General features: G+C 47.9%; 1 protein-coding gene across 1 annotated transcript in view; it reads left to right on the top strand.

The window, feature by feature from the left end:
• GATA4 (GATA binding protein 4) overlaps window positions 1–20,021 on the top strand; it is a 74,753-nt gene that overhangs the window by 39,832 nt on the left and 14,900 nt on the right. Inside the window, exon 3 of the mRNA XM_075341246.1 lies at window positions 14,018–14,184. Within this exon, the coding sequence (XP_075197361.1) occupies window positions 14,018–14,184 (167 nt within the window). The remainder of the gene's footprint in view (window positions 1–14,017; window positions 14,185–20,021) is intronic.

Genomic DNA, 20,021 nt, shown 5'->3' with positions numbered 1-20,021 from the left:
ACATACGCTGGTAAGCAGCCGGCAGAGGGCAGCCCCATGGGATCTGCGGTACCCTGACAGCTGGCGCCACAGACACAGTACAGTTTGTGGTAGTGTCGCGGGCGGCGGGGCGCGCTCGCCACGCTCGGGTCCGGGGCTTCTGCTGCTCGGTGGCTCGAGCGGTGGACCGGACCCGGGGACTCGAGCAGCGCTCCTCACCCCTGAGTGAAAAGGGCTGGTTTGTTTAGGGAGATTGTTCATGACGCCATCCACGGGATGTGGTGATGATGGCACCACCGCTGCTGGTGACGGGGATCCCGGGAGAGATGGTAGGGTGCAGCTGAGATGTTGTCCCCTCCGTGGGTAGGGGGGTTGGTGATCCCGGAGCCCGGTGGTGTTACGGGGAGGCCGGATGGCTGGGGTGCAGGGTGCAGGGGCAGCGCGGTGCTGGATGGCTCTGGTGTACTCACTCAGATAGACAATGACAGAGTCTCTGGTAAACCAAACGGCCGGATGGACGGGTCCCGCAGCCGGCTGCAGTGTTGTTGTTGTGCTCTTCCCGGAAGGCTGATGGTGGCTGTCTTTCCCTGCACCTTTTAGAAAGTTCTTGACTCCTGTGGTTGTCCACCGGTAGTCCGCTCCCCGGCGTATAGGTGCCGTAGGAGCCCGTGTTGCCCGCAGGCGCTGGCTCTTGGATCTCTAGCCTGTGGCGGTGGCTGTATATCCTCTCTGGGTGGACGGTTGCCTTCAATCGGGACTTGGTTGTTGGGGAACCCCAGGGGTTCCTGTCACATTCGATTCAACTATTGACGGTGGCTCCAAGCCTGGTCGGGGTCCGATGGCCCTGCCTGTGTGCTTAGCTTCACTCCGTTCCCCGGTCTGGTACCGGCGGGCTGTCGCCCGACCCCGGTCCTTACGGCTCAGTGGAGCTACCACCGTCTGCCAACCTTGCTGTCAGTGTCTGGGCTCCAACCCAGACACCCCAAGTGTTCACTCCTCTCACTTTCGCCTCCAAGACTGAACTGTCACTTTTCCCGCCTCCAGGCCTGTGAACTCCTCGGTGGGTGGGGCCAACCGCCTGGCTCCGCCCCACCTGGTGTGGACATCAGACTCTGGAGGGAGGCAACAAGGGTTTTTGGTTTGGCTGGTGTATCTGCCTAGGGTGGGGGGGGGTGTGTTGGTATGTATGTGACTACCTGGCTAGTCCAGGGCGTCACAGTAGTAGCAACAGTAACAGCAGCAGTAGGCAGAGTAGCGGATCCATCTAGGATGGATAAATGGATACAACAGCAAAGACCGACGAAGATGCTTACAGTGGTGGGTATCATGGTAGCCAGTTGACATGGATGGTAGTGGGAGCAGCAGTAGGCAGAGTAGCAGATCCATCCGGGATGGATGGATAAATGGATGCGGCAGCAGCGACTGGCGAAGATACTTACAGTGAGGGGTATTGTGGTAGCCGTCAGGCGTGGACCGTAGCGGCAGCAGCAAATCAGCAAACTGGCACAGCTCTGAAATATAAACAAATGTCAGCAGCAGTACAATGAGACCTGAGATTTAGCAACGTAACTAACTCGTTGCCCAGGTGCCTCCTAGAAGGGAGAGGTGCCTTAAGTACCTGCAACCTCTCAGCTGACCTGAGAAGTACTTCCAGGTCAGGGTACGCTGGCCCTTTAAGAAAAGGGGCATGGCCGCATGCCCACCCTTCAAGAAACCACCTGTGAGGTGTACACACGCTATGGGAAACAGCAGCATGGACTGGGGACGAGACAGCCACTGCACGACGGCTGGGTAGATGCTTTATCTTGATGAAGGGACATTTGGTGACCACCATCTCTATTTTCTGCTGAAGAGAAGGCTCATTCTGCCAATAGCTTTGTTTTTTTTTACCCCACCTCATCCCCCATACACATGCAGACTTGACGCAACAGAGCATAAATGTGTTCCTGATAGGAAAAGGTCACTTAGCTGCAGCTAGAAGCAAAAGGATCGGTCATGTTGAAATCCAGTTGCCCCATCAATATCTCCCCCACAATTACCATCAAGAGAAAAGTTAGGACACTCATTAGATGGTCAACCAGGTCCTTCAAAATTGATAGGTTTGTACAAAAGCCACCTGAAATGTATGGTCATCAATACACAGTGCCCACTCCTTTTTCGATGGCACTTTTAGCAAGAAGGTATCTTTCTCTTAAGGCCCCGTCACACACAACGAGATCGCTAATGAGATTGTTGCTGAGTCACAGTTTCTGTGTGACACCTACCAGCGATCAGGCCCCTGCTGTAAGATCGCTAGTCGTTGCCGAATGGTCCAGACCATTTTCTTCAAAGCCAAAGTCCTGCTGGACAGGACGCATCGCTGTGCTTGACACCCACCAACGACCTCCTAACAGGGTCCCACTGCCGCCGAGATCGTTATACAGGTCGCTAGTGCGACCTGTATCGTCACTGTGTCGTTGGTAAAGTCTGACTGTGTGAGATCTCACCTGCGACCTCCCAGCGTCTTACCAGAGATCCTTATCAGGTCGTATCGTTGTCGGGATCGCTGGTAAGTCGTTAAGTGTGACTGGGCCTTTAAGAACTGTCCACATCCATGCAAGCAATATCTATTAACTTCAGATTGCAGCTTGGATGGATGTGGACAGTTCTTGAGGATACCTTCTTGATAATAGTGCCATCCAAGGAGGTAATCAAAAAAGGACCACTCACTATACGTCCGAAACCCAATTTTAAGCTTAACTTAAAGGGGATCTGTCACTGGGTTTCTGACCTGTAAGTAGAGAGCAGCATGAAGTAGGGGCTGAGACCCTGATTCCAGCAATGTCTCACTTGCTGATTTGCATGCTATCATTTTGATACAATCACAGTTTTCTCTAGTGCTGTTCTAGCAGAACTTGGATTGCTGAGCTGCGTATAACCCCGCCCACACCACTGATTGGCAGCTTCCTGTGTACACTGTACATTGACAGAAAGCTGCTTAGTGAGGGTGGAGTTGGACTAGGAGGCATGAGAAACCTAGCCCTGTAGTGTTAATAATTACACAGCCTTGTAAGTGATATACTGCTGGAATCAGGGTTTCTGCCTTAACAACATGCTCTCAGGTTACATAGCAAAAATCTGCTAACAGATTCACTGTAAGAAAATTTTCTTGCATTAACAGTGGACATGCACAAGAAATATTAGACTATTTAAAAATTGCCATTTTGTGTGACCAAAAGAACCTTTATGTGACACAAACAAGCGAGACGGATACCGTCCAATGACAGTTGCCTATTAAAAAATTGATGTTCCATGTTGACATTGTCACTTATATTAATCCTAAATTTAGTCCGATGATTGTCACAGTGGTCTCTCTACATATAGAGACCTGTGACAGGTTCAGGGTCTGAGTCTCATTCTGTTGACGCTTAAGATTATGTATGTTTTTTTCCTTTGGTACTGAAAGAGTTAATATCAGTTTGGTTTCCAGCAGCTTCTGACCATCGCCTCAGGTACTTCTAGTTGGTACTCCCTCCCCTATATATTGTCACATCTCCCAGTAGAGGAGGCAGGTTATGCTGTTTCATGTAGCTAGGCCTCGAGGTGGAAGGAGTTGCTGAAGTCTGTAGGTTGTTATTTATCCTGCAGTCCCGGTGTTTGACTGCTGCCGTGAAGTTGGACATTATCCTTTTGTTGTTTTCCCTGTCTGTCATACCTTCCCCTCTTGTTGCATTAGTGCAGTAGTGAGATTAGCGATCCTGACCTGCCAGCTCACTAGCCAGGGTTATTACAGGGTCTCTCAGGTCTTCAGGTATCCTGCTCGCTGCCAGGTGCGTAACCTGTATAGGGACTAGCTAGGAGTGCATGGTGCAGCTGTAGGTGAGTGCAGGAGGTGTCCCATCATCCCCCTCACTAGCATTAGGGCCCACCATTGTTAAAGTGTCCCCAGTGTACCCCTTGTTTGTTGTGGTGAAACCCCTGTTTGTTGCGTGTCTCGCTTTGTGATGGACTCTTCCCAAGTCTGTGCGTGACAAAGATGGAAAACACATATGGTGAAGTAGGTCAATAATTCAGAAAACTGTTCAGGTCTGATAACCTCTCGAAACACCATCTCAGGTCACATTGCAGCCATCAAATGGATCATATGAGTTCCCACAACCCTAACCTTGACCCAACATCTCCATCCTTTCCCGAGAACTTGACCTTCTTCCTCTTTGACTTAGACTGTTCTATGTTATTTAGGAACACTTTGATTTTGAAGGCCCCAAAACGTTTAGTACAGAACATACTGTATAAAATAATTATCCATAAAATAACCTCTAATATGTGAGGGATATGTAATTGCTTTTTATAAAGAGAGTAGAACGTCTCCATTTTAGCGGAATGAAAGTGACCTACAATGAAATCTGTGATTTATGAGGTTCCCTGTTATAAAGCCGATCTGTCCGTCAGGACATTCAGAAATGGGAAATTGTCGCACTTATGGTGTGGTGCAGCCGTAGACTGACCCCCCGGGCGCTATTGTTCTAAAACCCATGGGAGATGTCCTTGCAATTTGTAGTATATTGAAGAGTTTCCTTCCCTGTCTGCTGCTTGTGTAATAATAGCGGGAGGAGGAGGAGGAGGTGAAGCATCGGAGAGGGATGTGTCAAAAAAATCCCATAATGGCAGGATTTAAAGCCGAGTTAAGTAGCTGAAAGCCATAAAGATCCCGCACACACGACTTAGGGCGCAGACTCCATCCCCAGGCTTATTAACAAAGAAAATATTAGTACAGGCCAAGAAGCCGCTACCAGTCTGGGTCAGGCCGGGGACGATAGAAAATAACACGTCAAAAACTTATATTAACTTTTCTGGAAAAACTGTATAGACACAATAAAAATTCAAGCTGGACAGGAAAAAGAAAAAAAATAGCCAAAAAAATTCCACACTTAAAAATATTTTTCCCGTTACCCATTGCTGTATACTACGTGAAAGGTTTTTATTCTTAATTATTTTAATTTAAATTTTTGTAATGTTTAGTAGAACAATAAAATGTAAACATTATATACAGTCAAGCTCAAATGTGTTGGCACGCTTATAATTGTTCCAGAAAATAAAGTATTTCTCCCATAAAATTATTGCAATCACACATGTTTATTTCCTTTGTGTGTATTGGAACAACACAAAAAAAACACAGAAAAAAGGAAAATTGGATATAATTTCACACACCTTTCCAAAATTGTGCGTAAACAACTTTGTTTCAAACATGTGATGCTCATTTAAACTCATCTGTGACAAGTAACAAGTGTGGGCAATATGAAAATCACACCTGAAACCAGATAAAAAGGGGAGAAGTTGACTCAATCTTTGCGTTGTGTGTCTGTGTGCCACTAAGTATGGAGAACAGACAGAGGAGAAGAGAACTGTCTCATGACTTGAGAAGCAAATTGTTTGAAAAATATCAACAATCTCAAGGTTACAAGTTCACCGCCAGAGATCTTGATGTTCCTTTGTCCGTGATGCAGAACATTATCAAGACGTTTATAACCCATGTTACTGTAGCTTACTGACGTGAACAACAGAGAAAAATTGCTGAGAGTTTGTAATGCTAGATAGTCCGGATGGTGGATAAGCCGCTTCAATCAACTTCCAAAGAAATTCAAGCTGTCCTGCAGGGTTAGGGGCATCAGTGTCGGCACAAACTATCTGTCAACATTTGAATGAAATGAAACGCTAGGGAGGAGACCCAGGAGGACCCCACTGCTGACACAGAGACATAAAAAGTTAGAATGCAGTTTGCCAAAATGAACGTGAGTAACCAACCAAGATAGAGCTTTTTGGTAAAGCACATCAATCTACTGTTTACCATAAACAGAATGAGGCCTAAAAAGAAAAGATTACAGGACCTACAGTCACACATGGTGGAGGTCAGAGATATTTTGGGGTAGTTTTGCTGCTTTTGGGTAGCAATGTAGTGCCCAGTGTCAGAAAGCTGGGTGTGCGTGCTTGGTCATGGGTCTTCCAGCAGGACAATAACCCCAAACACTTCAAATAACCCCAGAAATGGATGGAAACAAAGCACTGGAGACTTCTGAAGTAGCAGCAATGACACCTGTGGAGAGATCTGAAAATTGCTGTTGGGAGAAGAGAAAGACGTCTTCAAATAGGAGAGACCTGGAGAAGATTATAAAGAAGAGTCCAAGATTCCGGGTGAGAGGAGGAAGAAGCTTGTGGACGGGTATAGGAGGTGATGGATGGAAGTTATTTATTCCAAAGAGTAAAGGAGGCAACCAATTATTAAATTGAGAGTGCCAACAATTATGTCCGTCCCATTTTTGAGGGTTTGTGTGAAATTCTGTTCAATTTGTTCTATGTTATTTGTGTTGTCCCAATACACACAGAGGACATAAACATGTGTATAACAAAATATCTATAATTGCAATAATTTTCTGGGAGAAATATTTTATTTTCTGGAAGAATTTCAAGGGTGTCAACACTTTTGAGCTTTACTGTACCTAAGCCTGCTTTACACGTTGCAATTTCGCATACGATATCATATGTGATCGTAACCGCCTCCATCGTATGTGCGGCCCAGTCAATTTGTTGAACGTGCCGCACAAACGATTAACCTCCGTCACACGTACTTACCTTCCATACGACCTCGCTGTGGGCGGCGAACGTCCACTTCCTGGAGTGGGAGGGACGTTCGGCGTCACAGTGACGTCACGCGGCAGCCAGCCAATAGATGTGGCGGGGCGGAGCTGAGCGGGACGTAAACATCCCGCCCACCTCCTTCCTTCCGCATTGCTGGCCAGGAGCCGCAGGACGCAAGTAAGATCTGTTCATCGTTCCCGGGGTGTCACACAGTGCGATGTGCGCTACCCCGGGTACGATGAACAATCTGACGTTCAATCCATGAGGAATGAACAACGTGCGTGCGATGAACGTTTTACCGTTGAATCGCAATTGCACGTACCTGTCACATACTGCAATGTACCTTACAATGCCGGATGTGCGTCACTTACGACGTGACCCCGCCGACACATTGTAAGATACATTGCAGCGTGTAAAGCCCGCTTTAGTCATCAAAGATTAATAATATATGGTGAATTAGGCATATAACCCCTTTTCGTCACTACAAATTTTTGTTTTTCCCTCCATTTCTACCAAGACCCATAACTATCTTTTATTTTATTTACTTTATCACTGTATCATATAATGTTCTGAAAAATAAAAAAAAATTGCAAGTGCTGTGAAAGAATCAAATTCCGTCATTGTTTTTTGTGTCGCCATTTTCTTGTACCCATCATTTTTTTATCCTTCTATCAGAGAAGATGGATGAGGATGTAGCGCCCCTGAGACCCTCGGGGCACTACAGGGAACTGCCTCCTCTTGGGGATGCAGGACCTACCCCCTGGGACCTGGAGAACCAGTGCCGATTCCACTAACAGACATCTAAATTCTAGTTCTCTCGACATTGGGCATAGATGGTTAACCATGTAAGGGGATGGTCGCCATGGGAACGAGTCCCTGGGTATGGCCAGCCTGGTGGGAGGGGTCAGCAGTCAGTTAGAGTCAGGAGCACACAGGAGAGGTGCACAAACGTGCCTGAGCTGGGTCCGTGTAACGGTGACCCCGGGGGCACAGGAGGGAGGTTGCCAGTATGGGTACCGATATACTGTTGGGACCGGAGCACAAACGGGGCACAGGGCCCTAGGTCAAGCGCAATTTTTACACTGTTTGGCAAATACCTGCCCGGTGACGACACCTTCACAGACTTCACCGAACCAAATAATCTGCCAAATAATCCGGGGGCGTCGGCAGTAAACTAGGATCAGGGTTCGGACACTTACCTCCCCGCAGGGTCCGCACTTTTCGCTGTATGGAGAAGGAGACTGTACCCCAAAAAGGACAATCAGGGTCCCCAAACGCTCCACGCTACGGTGACTCAATCTACCGAGAGTGCCAGGGACAGAGCAACCAGGGTCACTATATTAGCACTGATACTCCAAGGGACCTGAACCAGCAACCCCTGGGTCCACAGTGAGTAGAGACTGTTAAAGACAACCCGGTGTGGTCTCCATTATTGACCCATTACATCTCCCAGGCACAGCCCTACCTGCGGAGGGCCTACCATCACAGCTGCCACTACCACCAGCCCTTGGAAGTACCCACATTAAGCAGCGGCGGTTCTCCATCCCTAACCACAACCCGCAGGTGGCATCACATGACAAAAACTCTTATCTCCCCTGTAAATACCCCCATTAACAAAAGGGGCCCAGAGCACGGGACCGGGCAACGGCCACCAGAGTGACATTCCCATTTGTTACCGCCCGGGACTGAGCCGAGTACCCCCTTCTCTGGGCTCTACAAGGACTTGACTTTTGTGTGTCACAATGCACTTTTTAATGGTTGTTTTGAAGAACATGTGACTTTTGATTTTTATTGTATTTTTGGCAATTTTGGAGGTTCAAATTGTTTTCTGCTTACCTTATGGGGCAAATAATTTTATATTTTGATAGATATGATAGAGATGAGGTAATACGAAATTTGCTTATTTATGGGGTAAATAACCATTTTTGAATAGTGTGATTTGAATGTTTTACTTTTTAATTTTTTTTTATACCTTTATAGCATCATAGGGTGGGGATTATGCCTCCGTCTCCTATGAATCACGGCTCAAGGCTGGTCTTCATATAGGTGGTGAGATAGCAGTGGCAGTGGCTGAGTAGGCCCGGAGTAGCCATGGTAACCTCACTGGGGAAAAAGGAGAATTACAGGCCGGCCATTCAGATAGATATCTGTTGTGGACAGGCCTGCCAGATCACAACCACTTTGGGCTCCAGAATGTCTATGTTATATAAAGGGGGTTGATCTTTAGAATCTAACTCATTAAATGGAGAGTTACTTGGTCATTTTGTTCAGGACTTTTAACGCTGATGGCCTCTTATTGTCATTAAAGGGAACCTGTCACCAGTTTTTTAGTGTATGAACTAATCCCACCACGTTCCTTAGCACTTTGTCTGCATTCTAAAAAGTGGTATATTATGCCCTGACTAGTGTTGAGCGGACCCTGACTTGAAGAATCCGGATCCGCGCGGTTTCAGTGGTTGATCCGGGTGCGACCCGGACGCTGGATTCCGGGTGCACGATTCGGATCCTTTTTTTTTTTTCTCCCTCTCCCCTCTCCCCTCTAGCCCTGACCCACCTGCATATGTAACACCCCGGGGTCGAAGGTTTTGTTCACCCGACAAGTCGCCGGGCTGGGGATGCAGATCCTCTGTGTCGTCACCGGGCCCGGTTTCGTGACCCCGCGACGTACAGGAGGGAGGGAAAGCGGTGGACAGGAGGCAGGAAGGAGGATGAGGGTGGTAGTGATGGTTAGGAAAGTCTTTTATGATTGTGACGCCACCTGTGGTACGCGGCCAGGGATGGGTCACCACTGCGGGTGCTGCTCTCTGGGGCTGATGGTGAAGGTTGCAGCCGTGATGGTGTCACTCCCCACAGGCGGAGCAAAATTACCCCGGGGAGGATGATGGAGGACGGACGAGGGTGGTGGGAGTCCCCGTTAGCGCCACAGTGCTGGGCAACGGCGCCGGTAAAGAAGAGGCAGAGACAGGGGCTGCGGTTCCAGGTGTTTTACTCACTGATAGTTCAGGCGCTGCCGCAGAGTACCGATCTCTGCCACGATGGGCTCCAGCCGATCCCGAATCCATGAAAGGTCAAGTCCGGTGTGTGTCAGCCTATTGGCCCTTCCTCCTTTGATGCGCTAAGTATCGGATCACCATGGCGTGGGGGGGGGATCCCGGTGTCAGTAAAGTGTCCCGTTCTGTATGCTGATAGCGCGGATCCGTTATGGGGCCGGTCGTGGAGCTCAGCCCTGGATCCTAAATGCTATTTGGTTGCAGACTCTGTGGGACAGGTCCGGTGACTTTTCTAATCGTTTCCCGCGACCCTTGCAGAGTTGGTAGACCACGTGAAGTATATCTGCCCTAGGGTTCTGTATCCTGACAGCGCCGGTCCTATGGAAGCAGCCGCCTGCTTCTTTACAGCTACCGTTTTGAATGCCTTAGCCCACAGAGCTGCTCTCGACACGTCCCCTCTGCTCTGTGTCTACAGCTGTTCTCTCTTTTGTGGTAGTTGTATTGTGTGTCCTGAGCTGTTGCCCCCAGCCGCTGCCACCAACCGGTTCACTACTCTCACTAGGTCAACCTGCTCTTCCCACTGTGTGCTCCTGATTCCCCCTGGTGGTTGCTTCTCCCTGACCCTGAGTCCCCGGTTCCAGTGGATCGGGGAGCCCCTGGTGCGGTGGCGTCCTGTAAACCCAACCGCTGTAGTGACCCCCTACTGTGACCCGACCCCGGCCCGGTCCCCATTGGGGAGGGCAACCCAATGTAACTGTGTGTGGGTGTTGATGGAAACCGGTAACGATGTTCCCTGGACCCGGGATAAGTACTACACCCTAATGGGGGCGCAGTACCCTGTGGCACCTGAAGCCGCAGGGGCGCCACACATATCCTAAAAAAAACCCCTTTTGAATAGCTCCTGCGCTGTAGGTAAATGCAACTGTTCCAGTCTGATTGGTGTCTTTGCAGCAGCTCCTGACCCTCCTCCCTGCTGGTAATCGCCATCCTCCCGATGCGATTGATGTGGATGACGCACCTTGCATCATCCACATAGCCAGACATAATCTTGTGCCTGCGCAGGGAGATCGAGGTTTGCGCTGCGCAGGCGCACTTTGCTCTGCACTGTTGCAGGTTGCTGCCGACGCATGCTCAGTTAGGTTTCAGGCTCTGCCAGCAGGGCAAAGCAAAGTGCGCCTGCGTGAACCACGCGAATCTTAGTAGTTTGGGCCATTTAGTTTAGTAGTTTTGGCCGTTGCCTAAACCAGGAACAGCTGATTGGTGGGGGTGCTACATTCGGCACCCCCACCAATCAGACATTGATGACCTATCCTAAGGATGAATCATCAATATTAAAAGTCCCCTCTTAATGCCTTCCCGCCATGGCCATTTTCCATTTTTTTTGTGCTTTCATTTTTTTTCTCCCCATTTTCCAAGAGTCTTTTTATTTTTTCTTCCACATAGCCATATGATAGGTTGTTTTTTTGTGGGACGAGTTGTACTTTTGAATGACACCATTCATTCTGCCATAGAGTGTGCTGGAAAATGGGGGGGGGGGGGGATCCAAGTATGAAATAAAAAAAAAATGAATTTCACAATTTTTTTTTTTTTTTTTTTTTTACTAAACAGGTTCAGGTATGGTAAATTAGACCTAGAATTCGGATTCTCCAGGTCAATATGAGCTCATACGGTAGATACCAATAACATCTATAGTTTTTTCAATGGGGTAAAAGGGGGCTGATTTGAACTTTTGTGGGGTAGGGTTTTTTCATATTTTCTAAAAAGGTTTTTTTCCCCACTTTTTATTGTTTTTTACTAGTCCCTTAGGGGACTTGAAGCTGTGATCTTCTGATTGCTTGTGCTGTACAGAGCAGGGCGTCAGCAGAAGTCACAGGCCTCTACAAATGTCGCTGGTAGCTGGTGTTCACAGGACGTTCATCATGACCGACACACGGGGGATCAGCTGACCGCCGACTCTTATAAAAACCCATCGGCACCCCGTGATCATGTCATGGAGCTGCTGGGAATGGCGTGCTCCCCACCAGCATGTGTTCAATCCCGCTATTGGAGATTGAGAGTAGTAATTAACTGATTAACAGCCGCAGACGGATCTCTGATCCACCCGTGCCTGTTAGAGGTACATGATGGCGGATCAGATTATCCAACATGTGCAGGGAATGATGCAGGCTCAGCATGTGAGCCCGTATCAGTCAAAAAGTCAACATAGGATGTACCAGTATGTCCTGTGTCGGTAAGGGGTTAATATTGTTTTTATTGTTTTTTTCTCTGCGTTTTAGTATAGGGAACATCAATTTTGAAGAAACGATAAACATAATGCTCATTCCAACTGGATGATTAAAGAAAGTTGCTTTAATTTATTTATTTTTTTATTTTTAAATGGATATTACAGGTCAAAATTAAAAATTTTGTAATATATCTTTATCAGAGAACTCTGCGTCTTTCTCCTCCAGGACCGATTTTTGTTTCTGTAAACTCTATTCAGAAAAGACAGATTTTCATATTACTGAGATAGAAAACAGTTGGGGCTTATAAGATTCTATGGAGGAAGGAGGAGCTACAGGTAGACACAGACATTCTGCTGCAAGTTCTTCTGAAATGGCAGTTACAGTTCAAATCTCACTTGGTGTTATTGAAGCACCCTTGAGGAATACTCATCACCGGGCCGGTGAGGGTTAGGGAATGTCACAGGTGGCCCTGCCAGGTTTCGTGACCCCAAGGTGTCCACGAAGGGAGGGAGGGATGGGATTGATGGTGGGGATGACAAGGATGAAGGGGTTGAGGATGTTGGGAGTAGTTGACTCGTGACGCCACCTGTGGTGTACGGCCAGTGATTAGCCGCTGCGGGTGCGGTCCTCTGGGGCGGATGGTGTCGCAGCTTGGATGGTTCGGCTCCCCACAGGTAGAGCCAGGCCCCAGGGGAGGAGGATGGGGGTGGAAGTGGCCGTTGGCGCCGGAGCGAGGGCAGACAGCAATGATGGGCTGACACAGTGGATGCGGTTCAAGGTCTTTTACTCACTGTTAAGTCGTCACCCTCAGAGTGCCGGTTTCCGCCGTGATGGGCCCCAACCGATCCTGGGTAGTTCAGAGGCCACCATCGGTGTTGTGGACCACCGATGTTGTGAAGTGTGAGACCTTCCTTTCTGCACTATTTAGTGTGGATCCCTGTGACTTGAAGTTACTTAGGGACCGCGGTGTCCTTGGGTTTAGTTCCCATCCCGTTCGCAGGCAGAGCAAATCAAATATGAGCCCGACCGTGGTCTTGACTCCTGACTCTATGCTGCTGTGTCCCATTGCCCACCTCTGTGGTGGGCAATGGGACATGAAATCCCCCTTACCGGCAGATTCTGATGGCGCAACATGAATGTATTCCACCCTAGGGTTCTGCACCCTGAACTGCGCTGGTGCTGATGGAGCTATTGAACTCTACCTCCAGCTACCGTATTGCTCCTGTGTCTCACCAACTCCACTAGTCATCTCCTGCTTCTTCCTGTCGGGCCGTCCCTAACGGAGGAAGCTCTAAAGCACTCTCCTCAGTGGCCGTGTTCTTCTGTGTCCCAGACTATTCTGAGGTAAAAGTCTGTGTGTTCTCTAACTTCCCTCATGCTGCCCCCACCTTCCTGATGACTCACTAGTGCTGAGGAAGTCCCGTTGCTATGGTGACCACCTCTAGCCTAGTTCCAGTGGCTGGCTGCTAAGCTGTGTGTAGTGTAAGTGATGAACACAAGTGGTTAACCTCTTCCTTACCCGTGATGAGTACTGCACCTTAAGCATGATGCCTTACCCTGTAACGACTGAAGCCTCAGGGGCGCTACATTATTAATTTGCTGCAAGTGACATAGCAATGAGAAGACACTTGGGGCTTATAAGATTCTATGGAGGAAGGAGGAGCTGCAGGTAGACACATTCTGCTGCAAGTTCTCCTGAAATGGCAGTTACAGTTTAAATCTCACTTGGTGTTATTAATTTGCTGCAAGTGACATAGCAAATATTTACACGCCGTAAACGCTAATAGTAATAAGTAATCCAATCAATGGGTGTATGAAAGAGACTTATAAGGCTGCAGAAGAGCTCTCGCTTTCATAATACAGATGCAAGCACCTTTCTGGCCAAGAAACTTACTTATGGCAGATAATGGGCTGAATAATAGAGTGAGCAATTTGGAACATTCTGGTCCAGTAGCCACATCAGTAGCCCACATCGGCCTCCCATACAGCGGTGGATGGGAGGCCGGCAAATCTACTGCCAAAATCCAAGATGCCTCTTCTGGTTTGTAGACTCAACCCCATCGAGACGTTGTGTCAGGCCCAGTATTCTGGAAGACCCATCTGAAATATTGGCCCATAAAGAGGAGGTTTACAATAATAAATGTTCTGTCAATAACGCCATATGTGGCTCATACTCTTACACTTCAATGGCTATTTTCTCTCTTTCAGAATTTTTTGATGATTTCTCAGAAGGCCGAGAATGTGTCAACTGCGGGGCAATGTCCACCCCTCTTTGGAGGAGGGATGGTACAGGCCACTACCTATGCAACGCATGCGGATTATATCACAAGATGAATGGTATCAACCGTCCGCTGATCAAGCCCCAACGAAGGCTGGTAAGGATTAGTCTCCTAGTCTCGAGCGGACGGAGAAAAAATTTAATACATTATCATGACATACGTATAAGCAAAAGCCTAAACAGGCTGCAATTCACATCACAACCACTGGGTGTCCACACAGAGTCACATAGATCATAAACAACTCCTGACAGAGTATCATCAAATGTATTATTATTATTATTATTAGTAGTAGTAGTTTTAGAAAAAAAATGGTCATCTGAAGACTTACCTTGTTTGGTGTTGTGATGCCAGCTCTTATTAATGGGCACCAGGTTAACCTCTTCACCCCTTGCTATTTTGCTTTGTTTAGTTTTCATTTTTTCCTCCCCTTTTTCCATCTCTTATTTTTTTTTCTTGCCATTATTGCTGTATGAGGGCTTGTTTTTGCCAGACGAGTTGTACTTTTAAATGAAACCATTAGTTTTACTATATAGTGTACAGGAAAAAGGGGGAAAAAAATCAGAGTGCGGTTAAGTTGCAAAAAAAAGTGCAATTGCACGATTGTTTTTGTTTTTTTTATTTACTATGTTCACCATATGGTAAAATTGACCTGGCATTATGATTCCCCAGGTTGGTACGAGTTCCTAGATACCAAATATGTATAGTTTTAAGTTTATCTAAGGAGTGAAAAAAAATTCAGAGGTTTGTAAAAAAAAATATAAAATTGCACTTTTGTCGCCATTTTACGACACCTGTAGCACACACAATGCTGTATGAGGGGTTTTCTTTAGTTGTAGTTTTGATTGATACCATTCAATGTGTACTGAAAAACTGTAAATGGATTGCAGTGAAATTTGAGATATATATATATATATGTGACGGTGTGGGCCCCGAGTGTTTAACGACCGCGGGCCGTAAAATTACGTCCTTGCGGTCATAACGTTACTGCCCGCGGTCTGCTGGCAGCATCATGCTGCGATCGGCACACATCTCAGCTGATTTTCACAGCTGACATGTGTGCCTGCCAGGCACGAGCAGAATCGTCATCTGCTCGTGCCGTTTAACCCCTTATATGGCGCTGTCAATATGTGACAGCGCCATTATAAGCGCGATCGCGGTAAACTTTTACTTACCGCCCGATACCGGAAGTCACGTGACGCGATCACGTGACTTCCGATAGTTGTCATGGTAGCACAGGGTCATGTGATGACTCCTGTACTACACCTGACTTGGTTTCACTTTCGCTGTGCCAGCGGCACAGCAAAAGAGAAAGAGAGCGTATCTGCTGTTTACAGCCTTGTAGTTGTGATCAGCAGATAGTGCATAGCGATCGGATTGCTGATCGCAATAGCCCCCTAGGGGGACTAGTAAAATAAAAAAAAAAGTTTTAAAAAATTAAAAAAAACCCAAAAAAACCCTAAAATCACCCCCCATTCGCCCCATTGAAAATTAAAGGGTTAAAAAAATAAAAATATACACACATTTAGTATCGCCGCGTTCAGAAATGCCCGATCTATCAAAATATAAAATCAATTAATCTGATCAGTATACGGCGTAACGGAAAAAAAAATTCCAAATGTCAAAACGACGTTTTTTTGTCGCCACAACTTTTGTGCAAAATGCAATAATGCGATCAAAACGTAGCATCTGCGCAAAAATGGTACCGTTAAAAACGGCAGCTCGAGACGCAAAAAATAAGCCGTCACTGAGCCATAGATCCCGAAAAATGAGAACTCTACGGGTCACAGAATATGGCGTAAAACGTGCGCTTTTTTCGGACAAACTTCCGATTTTTTTTTAAACCCCTTATATAAAAATAAACCTATACATGTTTGGAGTCTACGAACTCGCACTGACCTGAGGCATCACACCCACACATCAGTTTTACCATATAGTGAACACAGTGAATAAAATATCTCAAAAACCATAGTGCTATCGCACTTTTTTTGCAATTTTTCTGCATTTGGAATTTTTTTGCCGTTTTCCAGTACACTATATGGTAAAACTGATGGTTCCATTTAAAAGTACAACTCGTTCCGTAAAAAATGAGCTCTCACATGACCATATTGACTGAAAAATAAAAAAGTTACATCTCTCAGAAAAAGAATGGCAAAAAAAAAAACGGAAAGCAAAAAATCGTCCGGTCGTGAAGGAGTTAACCACTTTCCCCACTCTCTGGCACCTGTCAGCAGACACCTCTAGCTGAGGTTCTTTCTCAGCCCCCATGGCCCTCTGGAGACCACTGGGTCTGTGTCTCCTCCAGGAGAGGTTCAGCCCTACAGCCCTGGCCTGGCTGCACTCACCTCAGTCTCGACTCAGACTCAATTTCAGAGCCCTGTGCTCAGCCTCCACACAGGTTGCTCCATCCAGAGCTCTCTGCTCTGCTCTCACTCTTCAGAACACACACTGCCAGTCTCCTAAATCAATCTGGACACACCCACAGGTGGAGGTCTGTGATTCTCAGACCTGCACAGCACACTGGGATTATTAAAGGGAACCTGACCCTTATATGCAGCAAGAAGCCTTTGTGGACTACAAGTCCCATAGCAACCTCATCCGTTTAAATATCGCAGGTACCTTCTCCACTGTGACATATAGCGACCATTTACCACATTGGTGGTCGCTACCTCACAATATATATATATATATTGAAATTGTTCCAAAATATGAAATATTTCTCCCAGAAAATTATTACAATTAGACATGTTTTGTATCGTACATGTTTATTTCCTTTGTGTGTACTGGAACAACACAAAAAAAAAACCTGAGAAAAAATGGCAAATTGGACATATTTTCACTCAACCCCAAAAATTGGCCAGATGAAATTGTTGTCTCCTTTCCAAGATTGTGAATCAACAACTTTGTTCCAAGCATGGGATGCTCGTTCAAACTAAGCAGTGTCAAGTAAATGATGCTGGGCAATATGAAAATAACACCTGAAACCAGATTAAAGGGGAGAAGTTGACTCAATCCTTGCATTGTGTGTCTGTGTGCCACACTAAGCATGGAGAACACAAAGAGGAGACATCTGAGGACTTGAGAGCCAAAATTTGTGAAAAATATGAACAATCTCAAGGTTACAAAGCCAGAGATCTTGATGTTCCTTTGTCCACAACATAATCAAGAAGTTTATAACCCATGGCAATAATGCTAATTTTCCTGGATGTGGACGGCAGACAAAATTTGATTAAAGGTTATAACGCAGGATAGTTCAGATGGTGGACAAGCCTCTGCAATCAAGTTCCAAAGAAATCCAATCTGTCCTGCAGGCTCAGGGTGCATGAGTGTCAGCGCGAACTATCCATCTACCTTTGAACTAAATGAAATGCTATGGAAGTGTGACGACCTGGCAAAACCAGGTAGTCACAATTAGGCCCCTGCATAACACTTTTCCCCCATCAGGTAACACACAGCCAACCATAACAGCCTAGTCACTCCCCCCTTAGGGAAAAATAGACACACCAGTGGGCGTGACCAGGCGGTTGGTGCACGCCCACCCAGGGGTCTAGACAGCCCAGGGTGGGAAAATCAGCAGTCAAGCTAGAGATCAGTCTGAAGTGGAGTGTGGAGAAGAGTGTGGGATGGAGCTAAGGGTAGCTCCAGCAGTGAAGTTCACGTTGAATGGTACCAGGGTTGGAGCCCTGGTGCCTTTGGCTAGGAGGCAGACTGGGGTCTCCGTCAGTAGGAGATGGGAAGACGGCTCGGTTGTAGCCCGCCGGTACCGACATGGGGAACCGACCCGGAAGCCGTAGCACAAAGGGGGGTACTCGGACCCTGAAACCAGAAACCGGAATTAAGCGGACTGGTTAATTAACTAATTGAGGCCAGGATTATAGGTCCTGTCCCACCCAAAGTCCCTCATAGAAGACAACAGCCCACCGATTTGGGATAAGAGGTCACCGCCAGGGCCTATAGATCCTACGGGCCAGCGTCTGCGGGCACAGCTCCTTAGGCCACATCCAGCCGGGAGTGGACTCCTGAAGTTCCAGACTCAGGCAGTCCACCTTACACAAAAGTGCAGGAGGAAGATAGAGACCACCAGCCGGGTGGGGGGACCAGAACGTAGCCGGCTGCGGGCACCGACCACCATCACCTTGGGTTACCAGAGACTCATGTGTTTTACTAATAGTGAGTATGTAAGGGGTGGGCAGACCCCTTACAAGGAGGCGCAGTTTTCCCCCCCTGAAAGCTGTTAATGTTGATGTTATTAATAAAAATGTTTATACTGTTTTAGTGGGTTTCCCCTAGTGGCCGGGTGGGACGGCTGTCCCCATAGAAACAGTGCAGGAGAGAGGTGGAGCCGGCAACTTGGGGGAGGGAGAGAGTGTATTGTAAAAAAAAGGTTTTGAGTCTGGAGGCAGTCGGGTCCGGGACAGGAGAGAAGGAGCAGTGGGGGCAGGGTGTGGGAGCTAGGTGAACAGCGTACAGAGAGAAGAGAAAGAGAAAGTGTCCTCTATGGTGAAGCAGGTTTGAGTGGGTCGAGTCTGCGGTAGCCGGAGTGGGAGCCTAGGTGAAGTAGAGTGGCTAGAGATGGCCGGGCACATCCCCACGAGAGGAGACGACAAGAAGAGGTGCTCCCCCATCAGGAGTTGTGAACCGAAGCTAACAGATTACTGCCATTGTTGTGAAGGTGCGTGCAATAAACATGCCTTCTGATTCAACTGATCTTCGTCTGCAAAGTCTGTATACGTCTGACAGCGTTCTCTGTATCACCACACTCTGCCCCATCAAACAATCTCCTGTCCCAATAGTGACGGCGGGGCCGGGGGTTAGCCTGGCATGCAAAGGGGCCACGACTACAACCCCCGAGGCACCCCTGGCACCCCGTTACATGTGGCGTAGTCGGCAGGATCCGGACTATTGGCGAAGGGTCCCGATTCCATATTGGGAAGAACAAGTGATGCCTAAGGCGTTGGACCGGGCACAAGATGGCGCTAAGATCTTCACGAACACAGTGGGTGCGCGGAAGATTGGCGCCAAAAGAAGAACCCTGAGCTGGCCGGCGAAGAAAAAGAAGTACAGAGTACGCCGTCCAAAGAGGGGAGGTGCTGGTCCTAAGATGTTGCTGAAAACATGTGAAGAGGGCGGCAGTACAGGAAAAAAGAAGAGTCGCCTGTGCTGGGTCGATTTGATGTGTGAGACTGGGGGTGGAGTGTATACAAGAGCGGGAAAAGACTGCCCGCCTCCACCTTCCCCAGCATCTCCACCGTCCCTGGCGCCATTACGAGAAGAGCTGCAAGAGACGCCAACTCCACTACTGACCTTAAGTGAGATGGAGAGGGAGACACCGGCGGTGTTAGCGATCCACCAGAGTATGGTAACACACCCGGTGTTCGTCGTTGGTAGTCCCCGGCCGTCACGTTCAGCTACCCCATCACCCCCGTTGGGGGTTGAGGAGCCCAAACCGGAGACAGAGGAGGTAGAGCCCCCGGTCAACTATGAACCGTTCCGGAGGCTGCGCCGCTTGCCAGGCCAATCCCTGTCCGACTATGTGAGGGCCCAGCGGGCTGAATGGCAGCATGCATACTACCCCGAGTGAATCATAGTGACCGGAGGCGGTGGACATACTTATGTTAAATACCGGAGTTATGGAGAAGAACCGGTGAAGAGTTAAAGTTGTAACCACGTTCAAGGTACTGAGCCCAGAGGGAGCCTGATGCTGAACTGTGCCAGGACTCCCCTCCATGATGTTGACGGAGGCTTTATTGTTTGTGTTCCCTGCCTGCAAAGACCGGGAGTGCTGTGAGAGCCTCCGGGCAGAAAATCAGCCAAGACCGGGAGTGCTTGTTAACGGCCTCCGGGCAAATCTACTGCAAAGACCGGGAGCTCCCTTGGAGGGACTCCAGGCACCGGACTTGTGCGTCCCTTGAGTGTGCCTTCATGTGAACATTTTA

This window comes from Anomaloglossus baeobatrachus, chromosome 3 (genome assembly GCF_048569485.1).
Source record: "Anomaloglossus baeobatrachus isolate aAnoBae1 chromosome 3, aAnoBae1.hap1, whole genome shotgun sequence".
NCBI classification, from domain to species: domain Eukaryota; kingdom Metazoa; phylum Chordata; class Amphibia; order Anura; family Aromobatidae; genus Anomaloglossus; species Anomaloglossus baeobatrachus.
This window is presented reverse-complemented; position numbering and strand designations above follow the sequence as displayed.